The sequence below is a fragment of the Garra rufa genome, chromosome 25 (assembly GCF_049309525.1).
Source record: "Garra rufa chromosome 25, GarRuf1.0, whole genome shotgun sequence".
NCBI classification, from domain to species: Eukaryota; Metazoa; Chordata; class Actinopteri; order Cypriniformes; family Cyprinidae; genus Garra; species Garra rufa.
Genome location: NC_133385.1, coordinates 16,172,365 through 16,188,383, shown reverse-complemented (window position 1 = coordinate 16,188,383; position 16,019 = coordinate 16,172,365). Strand labels below are relative to the sequence as shown.

Here is a 16,019-nt window from a genome sequence, read left to right as displayed (position 1 = left end):
TCTGTATGATCACTCTTATTTTGGATAAAATAATTAACATTTTGCAGATTCTGCAACTTTTGACTTCAACTGTATGTTATGGAAATGTTTAGTGATGTAAGTGGCCTTGCAGAAACTCATAAATATTCAAATTACTTTAAGCTGAGAAAACCGCATCATACAATAAACAGCCATACATGAAGATCATTGTGGTCTTGTGCACTAATTCTTAAAAAAAAAAAAAAAGAAAATAGGACGACACAAGTGGCAGTTTAATCAGTTTTAATAAATAAATATAAAAATAAATTAATCTCATTGAGACACAGTCATAGTTTTAGTAAGGGTCAATGGGACTATAGACAAAACTCAAATCCGACTTTCGCTGTAAAGCGAATACAGATGCTTTGAAGGATGGAGACCCATGTCGAATGAGAAACATCAAAATAAGAAGAAAATAAATGCTGATTATGAAAATATAGTGCACGTCTGGCTTTATATCACTCTGCCCTCTGATTGGTCCAGAAGGTTGTACTTACAAATCAACCCAGCCTTGATTAAATGTAATATGGGAATGAAAATGAAAATTTCAGAAGATATGGAGATATCTATATAGGCCTATATTTCTTGCTATGTCTCCCCAAAGCACCTTTTACATTATTTACTCCTGTGCATTTGGTCAAGCTTATCTGTGGTCCAAGATATCGCAACAAAAATAAGTGTATTTGAAATTTGCACTTTCATTGGCTACAGTATGTGACAAACAAAAAAATTAACTCACCGGTGACAAGTGCACTACGTATAGCGCAAAAACTTACGAACATGTGAAGGGACTGAATAGCTTTGATGTCCTTTAGAGTACCAAAGTAACAGTAACTACAGTCACATTTGCTATCTAAACATTTATGTGATGCGTTTAGGCTGTTCAGGAGGTAAAAACAACAGTAACCGCTAGCTTCACTCATGCCACTGCAACATACAAAGGCTGGATTTTGTCAATGTACATTTTAAGCTAGGCTCAGCTACGCTATTTAGCATTACGTTAGCATACACCTCTTCAAATGTATTTACAACTATGACACAAGAAACTATACAACCTTTCCGCCAGTCATCAAACTGCTACGTTCACTGAATAAGATCTAAAATGGTGGGTTGAAATGTTTGGTATGTATACGGTGCAAGGGTCAAAATACAACTTCATACCAATAGCATAATATGTCCAAAAGAATATATACACTGTACATGGATATTTCACTGGATATTTCAAACAGCTTATCCCCTTACAACGTATGTTAAAGATGCACCCAGAGGCAGATGATTAAACAAAAATAGATAGAATGTTATGTAAATAATCTCCCTCGCGTATCTCCGCATGTAAAAAAAAAGATGTCTTTGTCACCATCTTTCCAAAAAACCCTTGATAACTCTCTAATACTTGATAAAAGCTTCATACTATTTCCAAGAGTTAGCAGTTTTAAAACAAACTCCAAAATATAGCTCCAGGAAGACCAGTCTTCTGTTTTGTGTAATATTATGTCCTCATAATCTCTCAGAATAATCTCTGTTTGAGTCCTCATATATACACAGATATACTTAGCATCTTTCCCTGGTCAGTCCCCTGCTCACAAAATGCTAATACTAAGCTGTTCTGATTTAGCATGCTCTCATAACCATGCTCCTAAACTGTCACTGTTCACTGTATCAATGTGGCGAAGTGTTCTGCTTCCTGCCCCACTGCCTGAGGCTAAAGATGCTAGCAAACATGAGACAGTGGTGTGGGAACAACTTCCAACAATGCCACAGCATGCAACTTCTGAGTTAAAACCTTACAGCTGCTAGCAAAAATGAACCAAATGAAAACCAAAACCGTGTCAGGAATACTACACCGACTGGACGGCAAGTTCTTGAGTCTAAACATCCACTGTTGTGACTGTTCATCGTCTGTTCTTGTGTTGCTCGGAAGCATGGTTTTCACCCACTCGCTTGGTGATCTTATTGTGGTAAAGGTATTACAGTGCAAAATGACAAGTCATTGAATTAAAGCTTCTACGCTAGCAAGACATACGCTATATCTAATAAAAGTCTCTGAGATAGCACAGAATATAGTGAGCAGTGTCAGTAGATACTGGTGTTCATATACACAGCATTGCCAGGAGGTTAACTGTTTTACAGGAAAGCAGCAAGGAATGCTGGGTAGGGAAAGAAAAAGATATACAAGCACCTCTGAGGTTACAGTATGAGGTGAGAACAGTTGTAGAGGTTGGAGGGTTTCTGTTGATATCAGTTTGTTCTTTGATTTTGGGATATAACCTCTACAACACATGGCAGCAGTTGTACTGTGCAAATGGGAGGAGCTTTTCTTTAGAGGTGGGCTGGATGTTGAAGGACAATGCTTTCTCGCAGAGCGGGAACTGCAGCAGACGTTCTCGCAAGTTCACGTTCTTGACCTTGCTGGGATCGGCCCGGATAGCAGGGTCAGTGCTTGTGTCCCTGGTTCCCTGGAGGCCTTTCTGAGGTTTAGGTTGTACCTCCTCAGGTTTCTCGACTTCACCCGCAGTCTTGCGCATCTCCACCCCATCGGGACCTAGGTCCACACAGTGGTTCCTTGGCAGGGACCGTGGGGAACCACAAGGGGCTGACACCACCCCAACTTCAAGGAGTCGAGATTTGGCTAGAGTGTTATTGTTGTTTTCTAGAGTGTCCTTTGAAGGTTCACGCTGTCCCCAGCAGCACTGTACAACATCCAGTCTGGGAGGTGGTGGAGGTTCATCTATAATTGGACCTTGAATCTGTTCTCCTTCTTGCGCATCCAAAGACAAGCTAGGGTGGGTGAAAACACCCTTGTCCCTTCCTCTACCTGGTTGCTCTGTGTGGTTCAACTCTTCCATGTGGGCTACTTGATGTTCCACGGTGCCAGAGGTGATGTTAGACACTGAATCCGAAAGCTTCTTTTGCCCTTCCTCAAGTTCTTCCTCCTCAGCCAGAGTTTCACAGTTTCCCATCACTTTACAAGACGGCCTCCTTGTTCTCCTCTCAGTCTCTGATTGCAAAGATGTTCTGGAAGGTTTCAACGAGAGATCTGTCGAAGGAAGAGGATCCAATTTACCTGGTGCCACCTCAAGTTTTGCCTCATCATTCTTCTGCTCATTTTCATCATCCTCATCCTCTTCTTCCTCACAGATTTGCTGTAAGGCTCCAAGGCTCTTGACAGTAGGTTGGTCCGGAGGTAGAGGGCGCAGACCGAGGCTCAAGCAGGGTGCCGTGCTGCAAAAGTCACTGAAGGAGTTGTCATGACGGTTGGGTTTGGGAGCCAGCAGGTCCCCAGATTCACTCACACCACGTCGGGCATAGCCGGAAGACAGAGAACCAAGAGGCGCCAAGGGACCTAAAGGTGTTCCTCTTAGCATATCAGTCCGGGACACTTGGCTCACCAAGTCCAGTGGTTCTGACATGGGTCTCCTGTAACAGAACCAATAACAGTTCTCAGTACAACATATCAGGAACCTTAATGTACCAAGGGTTTTGTGGTAAGATTATCTCTATGACCTAAGACAGGGGTAGGCAAGTTCGGTCCAAGAGAGCCACTGTTCTGCAGAGTTCAGCTCTAACTTGACTCAACACACCTGAAAGTGTACGCTAAGTAAGACCATGATTAGCTGTCTCAGGTTTTTTTTAATTAGGGTTAGAGCTAAACCATGCAGGACATTGGCCCTCTGGGACAGAGTTTGGAGACCCCTTACCTAAGAGCAGGGGGGTCCAAACTCGGTCCTGGAGGGCTGGTGTCCTGTAGAGTTTAGCTCCAACTTGCCTCAACACACATGCCTGGAAGTTTCTAGTATGCCAAGTAAAAGCTTGATTAGCTGTTTTAGATGTGTTTAATTAGGGTTGGAGCTAAACTCTGCAGGACACCGGCCCTCTGGAACCGAGACTGGAGACCCCTTACCTACGAGCAGGGGTGTCCAAACTCGGTCCTAGAGGGCTGGTGTCTTGCAGAGTTTGGCTCCAACTTGCCTCAACACACATGCCTTGAAGTTTCTAACATGCCTAGTAAGACCTTGATCAGCTTTTTCAGGTGTGTTTAATTAGGGCTGGAGCTAAATTCTGCAGGACAGTGGCCCTCCAGGACTGAGTTTGGACACCCCTGCCTAAGAGGATAAACTACATTCAGATCCAAAATGATCCATACCAGGCATAGGCAAACTCGGTCCTGGAGGGCTGGTGTCCCTGCAGAGTTAAGGTCCAACCCTATAAAACTCACCAGTCTGTGAGTTGAATAGCTTGTTCAGGTGTATTTGATCAGGGTTGGAGCTAAACTCTGCAGGGACACTGGCTCTCCAGGACCGAGTTTGCTAATGCCTGATCTATAGTATGTTTAAGAATACTGGGACTTACTGTGCATGTCTTTGTTCAGGAGAGAGGCTTGACTGCTCTTGCTTTTCTCGAAGGAGTCGTTCTCCCAGCAAGTAGTATGTGGCTGTGATGTGGTTGTATCGGTCAGCCTCCAGTGCTCTATCACAAAACATGCATTTGCATTAACAACTTACATAATGCAACTCTGAAGAGGCCAGGCTATTCTGAGACCAAAACAAAATATCCAAAAAGAATAAAGAGATACCCACTCCTGGATGGCATCTCGGTCAGCAATGCTGCCACTGGTCATGGCCTGCAGTATGAACTCATGCTCCTCGGGTAACAAACTGCGGTGGGAGGTAAGCGGGGCGGCTGTGTTCCCAGCAGGTGAAGGGTCAACACCCTGCAACCATGGGTGGTCCTCAATCTCTGTGAGAGACGCCCGTTTAGCAGGATCCCTCTGCAGCATACGTGAAATCAAACTGATAGGAAAAAAGGAAAATAGGAGGGAGAGAATGATGAGAGATTGTTATTCCTTTTTTACCAGAGCAGAACGAGAACATCAGACATGACCTTCAGTCGGGGGGGAAAAAAATCCCATCTTCTCAAACAGGCTTGATTTTGTCACCCTTCATCACTCTTGCCTCCATCTCACTTCATTTGGTCTCACTCTACTTGCAATTTTCATACTTTCCTTTTCTAGCAATCTTAATAAATATTCTCTGCCTAGCTGACAGGCAATGATTGCACAGGCGCATCTTGCTGTCAGAGGAGACGGAATGAAAAGGAAGTGCTTATCTTTATGCTGATTAATATTCATGAGCACCTGCAGAGAATTGGTGCTTCAGTGAGGCGAACGGAAAGAATACGGAATTGGTTGGAACTCTTGCGATCCAAGATTGTGTGTGTATGTGTGAATGCACTGCACCCAGCTTGTTTATTCAAGGCATTTGAGTGTTTTATTTCACTGCGGATCTGGCACACATTTCTGAAACATGCATTTCACACAGATGACCAGCAGGGGGAGCTGTTTTCCCTTTCCAAGTGTGTTTTTTAGGTCTCTCAGTGTTTGTGTTTATAATCCCACATGCTCCATTGCCCTTGAACATCAGCAGAGTCTCTTGGTGTGTTTAACCTCAAGACCTTAAATAGCCGTGAGGAAAAAGGGCGGGAAAAAAGCAAACTACAGATGAACAGCAAGATGAAAGTCTGCCTGAAGACACAAGTGTTCTCCTCTAAGAAAACCCTTCCCTGTTAAAGGAAGCTTTTGATTGTGGTGGAGATCATGTGACCCAGTCACTATGTTTGGCTGAGCAGCCAAGCCCAGATGTCTAACACACACTCGTACACACACTCTTGCACAATTGACTGATTCAGACCTAAACTCAAGCCTGAGAGCTGTTGCTTTGGGGATGTTCTGACTTCAAATAGCCTGGAATAAACCCACTTAAAAATAACTTCACTCTGACAAAAGGCAGCCTTGTGTAAAAATCTGGTCGCTCTTGAGCTGCGGTGAGCACACTTAAAAGCAGGCTTGTGCGCTGTTAAGAAATTAATTAAAGGGACAGTTCACCTAAAAAAAAAGAAAATTCTGTCATTAATTACTCACCCTCATGTCATTCCAAACCTGTAAGACCTTCATTTATCTTCAGAGCACAAATTAAGATATTTTTAAATAAAATCTGAGAGCTTTATGACCCTGCAACTGACACGTTCAAGGCCCAGAAAGTTAGGAAGGACGTTGTTAAAATAGTCTATGTGACATCAATGGTTTGTGCGAAATTTTATGAAGCTATGAGAATACTTTTTTTTTTTTTTTTAAATGATGACTATTCAACAATCCGTGTCTGTCTTCGGCACACAATTACGACAGTACCACGACTATTTTAACAATGTTTATATCTATATCAAATTAATACCTTAATCAGTTTTCCGAAGATGAACGAAGTTCTTACAATTTTGAAAAGACACAAGGGTAAGTAATTAATGACAGATTTTTAATTTGGAGGTGAACTAACCCTTCAAGAATGTTTTGTATATTATAAATAAAGTATCTAATAGGATGCAGAATCAAATGTATTCTATATGAGGGAATTAATGGTCATAATTAGTCAAAAACTAATCATGTAATTATGCATCTGTGTGACAATGTCAATTCAAATCTAAATTCTAAATCATACCCAACCCTTTTTAAAAGCATTACAAAATTATGATTCAAATAATCTACTAAAGCTTAGGTAAGAAGTCAAGCACACCTAACCAAGCTGGAAAATCTAGTTAAAGCCCTTATGAAAAAAAAAAAAAAATGAGGGAGTTGTCTTGACTTGTTACTTTCAGTATCTGTCACCTGGCCCAAGGATGGAAATTCTGTGTCTGTCATAACTTGCTCTTAAATCAACCTCCAAGAACTTTGCTCATCCAAACAGAAGCCTGATTGGCTTCATCTAGAGAGCCACAACATATAACTGGCTGGTACAAGCGTGTGTAAACAGATAAAGTACAGTATGTTCAGATGGGCTCCCGTCTACACATAGGTATGAAGTTTGGCATGAAAGCAGTAAAAACTAGAGTGCGAGGGAGTGGTGTTTGAGAGGCTCTGAGAGTTACACAATGTGTTCCAATGGCACACGGCTGTCAAGCACATCTTAAAAACTCGTCTATTTACTAAAGCATGTTTTTGTGGGCATGCATCAGATCAGCATGGAAGGTCTTTGTGGAAAGGATTTTACCAGGGTCATGTCCTCGGTAATATTGGCTTTCCAGAAATAGTGAACTCAACAGCACCAGCAAAGAAAGAAAAAGACTATTGATACATGACATCTGCTGACCCTGAAGAAACCACTCAGCAGATTTAATAAAACTTGTTACATAATGGCAAACTACCATCATGCTGAAGAGAGGGCCATTTAGATTTCAACACAACGCAAAAACAACTATTCCTGTCGTGTTTTCCAGGGAGAATGTTAAAACGAGCTTAATTTAAGCTAACATTGCGGTAACTTGTTTCCCAAGAATGCATCTTCAATTAAATTAATTTTCAAAATGTTTTTTCTTGTTTCATGCATAAACCTAATGTGGTTTTATGCTTTAAAGAAGAAAATAACAAATAAAATTAAATAAAATTAAATTAAAATCTGTTTATTAACTCTGTGTGCGTCTAAGGAAAATCGAAGCTCAGATGAAATACGTACTCTTTGCATTCTGGAGAGACGTGGTTTGGCACAGTGTAGCGACAGTCCATGATCATGATGAGGGTTTCGCTGTCATTGGCCTCTTGAAAGGGTGGATGTCCACACACTAGCATATACAGGATCACACCCAGTGACCAGATATCTGAAAGACACAAAAAACAGATTTTATGTAAAATACTTCTTATTTATTCGAATTATTTATTTGTTAGTCCACAAGAGAAAATAGTTGAATTTATAAAAAAAGACCCTGTTCAAAAGTTTTCATACATTCTTAATACTGTTACGTTTTTGTTTAGTGATAGTTGTTCATGAGTCACTTGTTTGTCCTGAACAGTTAAACTGCTGGCTGTACTTCAGAAAAATCCTTCAGGTCCCACAAAATCTTTGGTTTTTCAGCATTTTTGTGTATTTCAAACTGAGGGACTCATATGTGACCCTGGACCACAAAACCAGTCATAAGGTCAAATTTTACAAAACTGAGATATATACATCATATGAAAGCTCAATAAATAAGCTTTCTATTGATGTATGGTTTGTTAGGATAGGGCAATATTTAGCCGAGATACATCTATTTGAAAATCTGAAATCTAAGGGTGCAAAAAATCAAAATACTGAGAAAATCACCTTTAAAGTTGTCCAAATTAAGTTCTTAGCAATGCATATTACTAATCAAAAATTACATTTTGATAGGTTTACAGTAGGAATTTTACAAAAAATCTTCATGGAACATGATCTTTACTTAATTTCCTAATGATTTTTGACATAAAAGAAAAATCAATAATTTTGACCCAAACAATGTATTTTTGGCTATTGCTACAAATATACCCCAGCGACTTAAGACTGGTTTTGTGGTCCAGGGTCACATATGTAACTATTACAGAAGGTTCAAACACTTACTGATGCTCCTGAAGCAAACAGGATGCATTAAGGGGTGAAAACTTTTGAAATTTGAAGATCAGGGTAAATTGAACTTATTTTGTCTTCTGGGAAACATGTAAGTATCTTCTGTAGCTTCTGAAGGGCAGTATTAAATGAAAAAAAAAAAAAAAAAATGATATTTAGGCAAAATAAGAAAAATGTACACATCTTCATTCTGTTCAAAAGTTTTCACCCACATGCATTATTTTTCCTTTTAGAGTATCAGTAAGCATTTGAACCTTTTGTAATAGTTGCATATTAGCCTCTTAGTTGTCCTCAGTGTGAAAAGATGGATCTTAAAAGTATACAGTCATTGTCGGACAGAGTTCAAATACACAAAAATGAAAAACCCAAGAATTTGTGGGATCTGAAGGATTTTTCTGAAAAACAGCAGGCAGTTTAACTGTTCAGGACAAACAAGGGACTCATGAACAACTATCACTAAAAAATATATATATATATACATATATATATAATCACTATGTTTTCAAGATGCAAATCAAACCGAATCAAATTGTTGTCAGAGTAAATATTTACACGCCTAGAGGGAAGTGTAATTGGATTTGTACAGACAGAAAGGAAGAAACATGTCAAGGGTTTTTATCCAACACAGAAGTCCTCATGTGACACATGCTCACACTATCATAACCAACCAACACACAAACTAAAACGCAAATAAAACCAGCCTTAACCTCTCCAGCAGAGTCAATGTATGTCCTCAGACAATAATTAACCAATTCTCTTATCCAGTCATTACATCGCCAATCGCTATGCCTATGGGGCATTGCTTCTCTGACCTAAATGTCCATGAAATTGTTTCCCCATCCAACTCTGTGTGTCAACCACGGATCCCAGGAAGTCTTATGGAACATCTTGAACCAAGAACACAGTGAACAGGACACGAAAAAGAGAGAAAAGTACGAGAGGGTGCGTGTAAGTCCCACAAGAGACGCGTTTGCTTAAGTGGTGTACTTTTCCACGGTGGCCTTCCAAGAAAACAACTTCCTCTTTAACTTTTTGCACTCGTGTGATACAAATAGAGCGTGTGAAAAAACAAGAAAACGCACAGATATGGTTGAGAAGTCTAGGTCTTTCTCTTTTTAAAGTGAGATGATGGTAAGATCGCTTATTATATATTCATAACATTTAATTTAACCTTCGATTGCAAAAGGAAAGAGTACTGAGAAAGTGCTCATATATAGTTTTGGTCTAATGCGCTGACCTGACTGGGAGTTAAATACGGCTGCGGTATTCTTGGAGTTTCATTTTGGCAAATATAGAAATTCAGAGAATGGCCAGAGGATGTATGCAATCATTAGAGTTTATTTAGTGCGAGTTATTTTAGTGCTCCAATCTAAAATAGAAAATACAAATTTAAAAAGTTCATTTCAGGTAACTTTTTTTTAAAAATTTATTTATTTATTAAGGACCATTTTATTATCTTTATTTTTTAAAATATGGTTTAATTTTAATTAATGATAATAACCCTGCCTTGGATCACCCATGACCCACGTTGATTTCTTCATCATCATCATTATCATCATATCATCATCAACATCATCATTATTACTAATGAAACTAAATGACACTCCTTTCAAAATAAAATAAATAAATGAAACAATTCACATAATAAATAATATATATATTATTAAAATATTATTTTTAATTAAAACATTAACATTAAATGACCTATTGTCATTATTATTACTAATGACAAATCTTTTAAAATGAAAACAAATTACAATAAAAATAATAGTATTAATAACAATAATAATAACAATAGCAACAACACTCCTTTTAAAATGAAAACATTAAACAACCTATTAATAGTAATAATAATAATAAATAATAAATTTAATGTTAATAATGTTTTCATTTAAACATGAGTATTATGATTATTACTACTACTAATAATAATGACTAATAATGACAATAACAAATCTTTTAAAATAAAAACAAATTAATAATAATAATCATAAACATTAATGTTAAACATTAACATTAAATTACATTTTCTCAGTGTTAATAACAAATCTTTTTAAATTAAAACAAATAATAATGTTAATAATGTTTTAATTTTAAAAGTATTGTTATTATTATAATTATTTCAAATGATAATAACAAATCTATTAAAATGAAAACAAATTACTATAATAATAACAACAATAATAATAATACTCCTTTTAAAATTATTATTATTATTGTAATTATTAGTAAAACACTATGCAATACAATACAAATTATTATTAGTAGTATAATATTAACACTTTTTAAAATTAAAACATTAAATTAACCTTTTATTAATAATAATTAGGGATGCACCGAAATGAAAATTCTTGGCCGAAAACCGAAAAAGACGAAACCAAGGCCGAAAACCGAAACACCGAAAGAATTGCGCCAATTATTAGTACCATTGCATTTATGGCTATGACTGTGTACTAATCTTACTAAAATCAAGGCATTGCAATTGCAGAAATTAATATTAAAGTTTCAAAGAATAAATCAATTATATTAATTTAAACAATTATTATCATCAATCAAGTATTATATTACTTAACATTTACATATATTTTACTGCCTTGGTTTAAATTGTTTAATTGTTTAATTTTTTATAACACATTATCTTGTGGATCCATCAGTTCACATTTACAACTCGTTTCTCTTCCAGCAGGAGGCGCTGTCAGAATGCTAGTACACAAAGCAGCGCAGCAAATGAGTTTGAAACGTGCAGCGCTCATATTTATTCAATGGATAGCCTTTTGAAGTTTCATCGCAATTCTTGTCTTTCAGTCCCCACATTTAAGACCACCTGAAATTATAATTAAGACTTTCTTAACCCCTAATAACACTGCAGTCATCGATGAAAATTAAGAGCTTTATTTCAATAACAAACCTTACACAAAATAAATTTCTTTTCATTTTTTTCCCGCCATGTTCAGGGCACAAGAAAAATATTCGGGGACTAAATTAATATCAGCATATGAAGTATAATCGTCTCTCATTGTCTCTGAAAGAATGCACGTCAGATGCTGAAAGCACAGTTTTTACTTTCACTTTAACATATTGCGCAGTTTCCACGTTGCTTGTGTGATATCCATTGGCTCACCTCCATGGTTTAAAACATAAATATTTATAAAAATACAGTATATAGAAAAGACATATCTTTAAAATATTGCGACGTAACACCAACGTAAAGCCATTGTTTTTCATTCACTGAAAGCTACATCTGTCTGTCTCTGCTCTCATCACTGGCTGCACGCACCACTGCAGACACACCCCTCTTGAAATTTCGGCATTACAAGTTTTGCAAATCGCTATCCGTGGGTCTTTCTCAGATATACTGAAATACTTCCACACCGTAGATGTGTTGCTTCAGACAAGCACGTGCAGGTTTCTGTTTGCGTCAACATGCTGTTTCGGCCGTGTTGTTTCGGTGATAAAAATCTTTCGGTGGCCGAATATTCGGTGCATCCCTAATAATAATAATAATAATAATAATAATAATAATAATAATAATAATAATAATAATAATAATAATACAGTTAAAAATATAAAACAATACAGTTAAAAATATAATAATAATAATAATAATAATAATAACAACAACAATAATAATAACAAATCTTTTAAAATGAAAACAAATGATGATGCTAATAATAATAATAATAATAATAATAATAATAATACTACAGTTAAAAATATAACAAAAATAATAATACAGTTAAAAATACAATAATAATAATAATCATCATCATCATCATCATCATTTTGATGTGCCAACTTCTTAAACTGTCATAAACAACACCTTCAAATCAGACATGCTGGTTTCAGTGTGTGTGTGTGTGTGTGTGTGAGACGATAAATTCTGTGTGAAAGAGCATCTACTGTGTGAATCAGAGCAAAGTATCAGCGTGAGGGACAGTCCAGAGAGACAACATTGTCCAAACAGTGTCTCTACTGCTCTAACAATAAGCCCTCTCTTCTGCTCTCTGTACTGTGTGTTCCTCCACACAGAGAGACAGACAGACATGAGCACTGTGTGTCCCGCACTGACACTGACACACACACACACACACACACACACACACACACACACACACACACACACACACACACACACACAGGATTTTTTCTTTAAGCACACTCAAATGCTCTTAATATAAATATGGTCAGACATGCATAGAAATGACACCAGTGCTGTCGTGATTAAACTGCATAAAAATCATGATGTCCTTATTTAAACAAGTCCATTAATGTTATAACTAAAACCTAATTTTAGTACTCAGCCTGTTTTCATAATTGAACCATCTTAGCTATTATTTATCACAAACACAACCAATGCACTTTGTAAGAGAACATTTGCCTTGACAAATAATGTTATGTGTGGAGGTGGCAGAAATAATCAGTCATTTTAAGCTTTTCTTATCTTGCTCCATCTAGTTAAAATAAAATAAGTCACAGCAAGAGTCTTTTAGAGCGACACAGCCAGTATGAGCAGTTTTAATGTACAGCGCATCTCTCTGTGCGTGAGTGCCATGTGACTACAGTTTACACAAAACACATTACACATAATGACGGCTAACAAGGAGCTGCTGTGTGTGCCGATCTGTGCTGAGGTTACATAATGTGACAACAGCGTGTGAAACAGAATGTCTTGAGACTTAAGGGCTTGTACAGACTCTAAGATTCAAGGATTCCAATAGTAGACAGTAGAATCTCTATAGCTATATAAAATCGATGTAGTAGATATGTAATAATAGTAGAAATGCACAGTTTTGAATCTTGAGGCCTGTTTACACTAGTGCGTTTTTATTTCAAAAAAGAAATGAAAACGATCCATGTCTACAGTAGCGTTTTCACTGCATTTTAAAAACGATCTCAGTCCACACTACACAACCCGAAAACTCAGGTCACATGACCATTCATAATGAGCATGAGCCGTCAAAGATACGCAGAGTGAATGTGGGCAGCCACACCATACATTTTTTAAAAGTCTCCATTTTGGTCCGTTTACCTGTTCACACTTGTCATGTTCGGTTCGATTAACACAAACTCTGGTGCGATTGCTCTGTTAGTGCAGTTCATTTGAGTAAGTGTGAACGCTGCCATTCCAACCCTGGTGCGCACCAAACAAGCAGACCGAGACCGTTAAAAAGATGGGTCACGGTCCACTTCCAAGCGAACTCTGGTGCGGTTCGAATGAAATATGAATGCGATATGGACCAAATACTTCAAAACTAACCAAAGACAGGAAGTAATGACAAGATGGATGCTATGCGACATGATTTCATGAAGGAACAAGCGGTGTATCCAAAACAAAATGAGTAGAGGGCAAACGTGGAGCAACGAGGAGGTAAAGTGCCTTTTATGAGCTCTTTGTAAGTTTGCAGATGGTGATAATAAAATCATATATACAAGCAACAAAGAGCATGCTTAGTCCAGCAGACGGCATTAGGTGTATTGCGCCTTTTCCTTTTGTTTATAGTGTTCAGTTAGCCTGGCTAACGCCAAACCACGCCATGACAACGTCATGTTCATTTTCTCGTATTTGAGGCGTGGTTACGAATGCCCAGAGCCGTTTATTGGGCGCTACGAATGTCTATCAAAAGCGCCTGTGCGTAGCTCATAGCCAATTATTTCAATTATACCAGATGACGTATGTAGAACTTGCATTCTAAACTACTTAGAACACTATCTAACACCGTGTCTACACCTGACGCGAGCGGCGCGGCGCGACAAAATGCAATAGAACCCATTATGTTGTCTACACTGGATGCGGCACGACACAGCAAATCCCCAACTGTCGCGTCCGGTGTAGACACGGTGTAAGGCTGCATCGAAAGATAACTTTGCATCTGCTGCCATGCTGGATCCATGATTATAAACAAACTGCTTCGGTGAGTCGCATAGAAGGCGTCATCGTCTAGCTGCTCCCTCCCTGTTCTGTGATTGGTTCCCTATCTGAGGTGAAAATTTGAAAATAAAATTAAAATCGCGCTGCACGCAAGGCAGCATGGGAAAACCCAGGCTAGTGTTCAGTGGTTTCCGTCACAAAATATACATCACTCAACACGACCAAACAGGTTGTAAACATATTACTATGCCTTTAGTTCAGTATCTTTAGGTTCACTGTCAAAAATGCCAGTGTGAACGCTAAGCGGACCAGAACCAAATGTATCATTTTCCTTTTTGGTCCGGACCAAATGAACCAAATGAACTGAACTACAAGTATGAACACCCTAAAAAGTGACCCCGGAGTTTTCAAATGAAAACGGGGACTGCAGTGTTTTAGAAAGTCTCAGTTTTCGAGGTTCGAAAATGCCGGAGTAGTGTAAACGACAGGTGTAACTGTAGGTTTTGCATTTTAAACGAAAACGCACTAGTGTAAACGTAGCCTTAGAATCTTATTTTTAGAATGTTTAAAATTTTTGAAATTGATCTCTGATATGGAATTCTAGGAGTCTTTAAAAAGTTTCTTATTTACAAATCTATAAAATTTTGAAATGTTTGGAAACTTTGAATCTTTAAGATCTTTGAAATCCTTATAATCAATCAAAAATTCTGAATATTAAGACATTATGAATCTATAAAAATTAAACTATACCATTTTAAAATTTTAGTTTTTTTTTTTTTTTCATTAAAACTTTTCATGCTTTTGAAAGAAGTTTTTTTTTTATTTGATAACAGTTGTGCTGCTTAATTTTTTTGTGAAAACAGTCCTATATTTTTAGGTTTCTTACCTAAATAGATTTTCCCATCTGAATTCAAAAGAACAGCATTTATTTGAAACAGAAATCATCTGTGACATTATAAACGACTTTAATGCAGAGGTAACTGCATGTTGAAGAAGGTGTGTGTTATCAGTTAAGTGTGTTGTGTGTGTGTGTGTGTGTGTGTGTGTGTGTGTGTGTGTGTGTGTGTGTGTGTGTGTGAGTTTGTGAGATGTCACTGAGTCAGTCTCTCCCAGCTTATCTATATCAGAACATCTCTGATCAGCAGTGTCGACAACCTGAATCCTGATGACACTGAGCTGCTACACACACACACACACACACACACACACACACACACACACACACACACACACACACACACACACACACACACACACACACACACACACACACACACACACACACACACACACACACACAAAAGAATAAAAGAAATATTTCCACATACAGTGGAAACGGACACTTGTCTGTTCACTAGATATCAGCTTCCCAGAGAGGCGGTCTACGCTTTCCCAGCTCTCTCTCTCTCTCTTGCTACTAAGGTTAATGACATCAGCTTGACCTAGAATTGCTAGACAAAAAGGCTTTCCAAATGAAGTTTCAGATGCCAACCAGTGTCCAGTAAACTTCAGGAGCTGATTAAACTACTAGGCAGCGGGCCACAGGGTCAGCCGATGGGTATTGCCGTAGCTTTTATTTTGGCAGAAAACCGCAGCGAGACCTTAAAGCTTCTCTTTTGTTGACAACAGCAGGTTTATAAGCATTTCATATTTGCTTCAGCAAGTTTAGGAAGATGGATGGCTCCAAAATGCACTATAAGGGATCTAAACTCAGAGTAGATGCATAGATA

General features: G+C 37.9%; 1 protein-coding gene across 1 annotated transcript in view; it reads right to left on the bottom strand.

Annotated features, from left to right (window-relative positions):
* Positions 1-244: 244 nt before the first annotated feature.
* The window catches only part of LOC141301280 (SNF-related serine/threonine-protein kinase-like), a 33,883-nt gene continuing 18,108 nt past the window's right edge, over positions 245-16,019 (bottom strand). Inside the window, exons 3-6 of the mRNA XM_073831534.1 lie at positions 7,518-7,659; positions 4,596-4,808; positions 4,369-4,485; positions 245-3,435 (exon numbers count right to left, since the gene is read on the bottom strand). Coding sequence (XP_073687635.1) covers positions 2,289-3,435; positions 4,369-4,485; positions 4,596-4,808; positions 7,518-7,659 — 1,619 coding nt within the window. The 3' untranslated portion in view covers positions 245-2,288. The remainder of the gene's footprint in view (positions 3,436-4,368; positions 4,486-4,595; positions 4,809-7,517; positions 7,660-16,019) is intronic.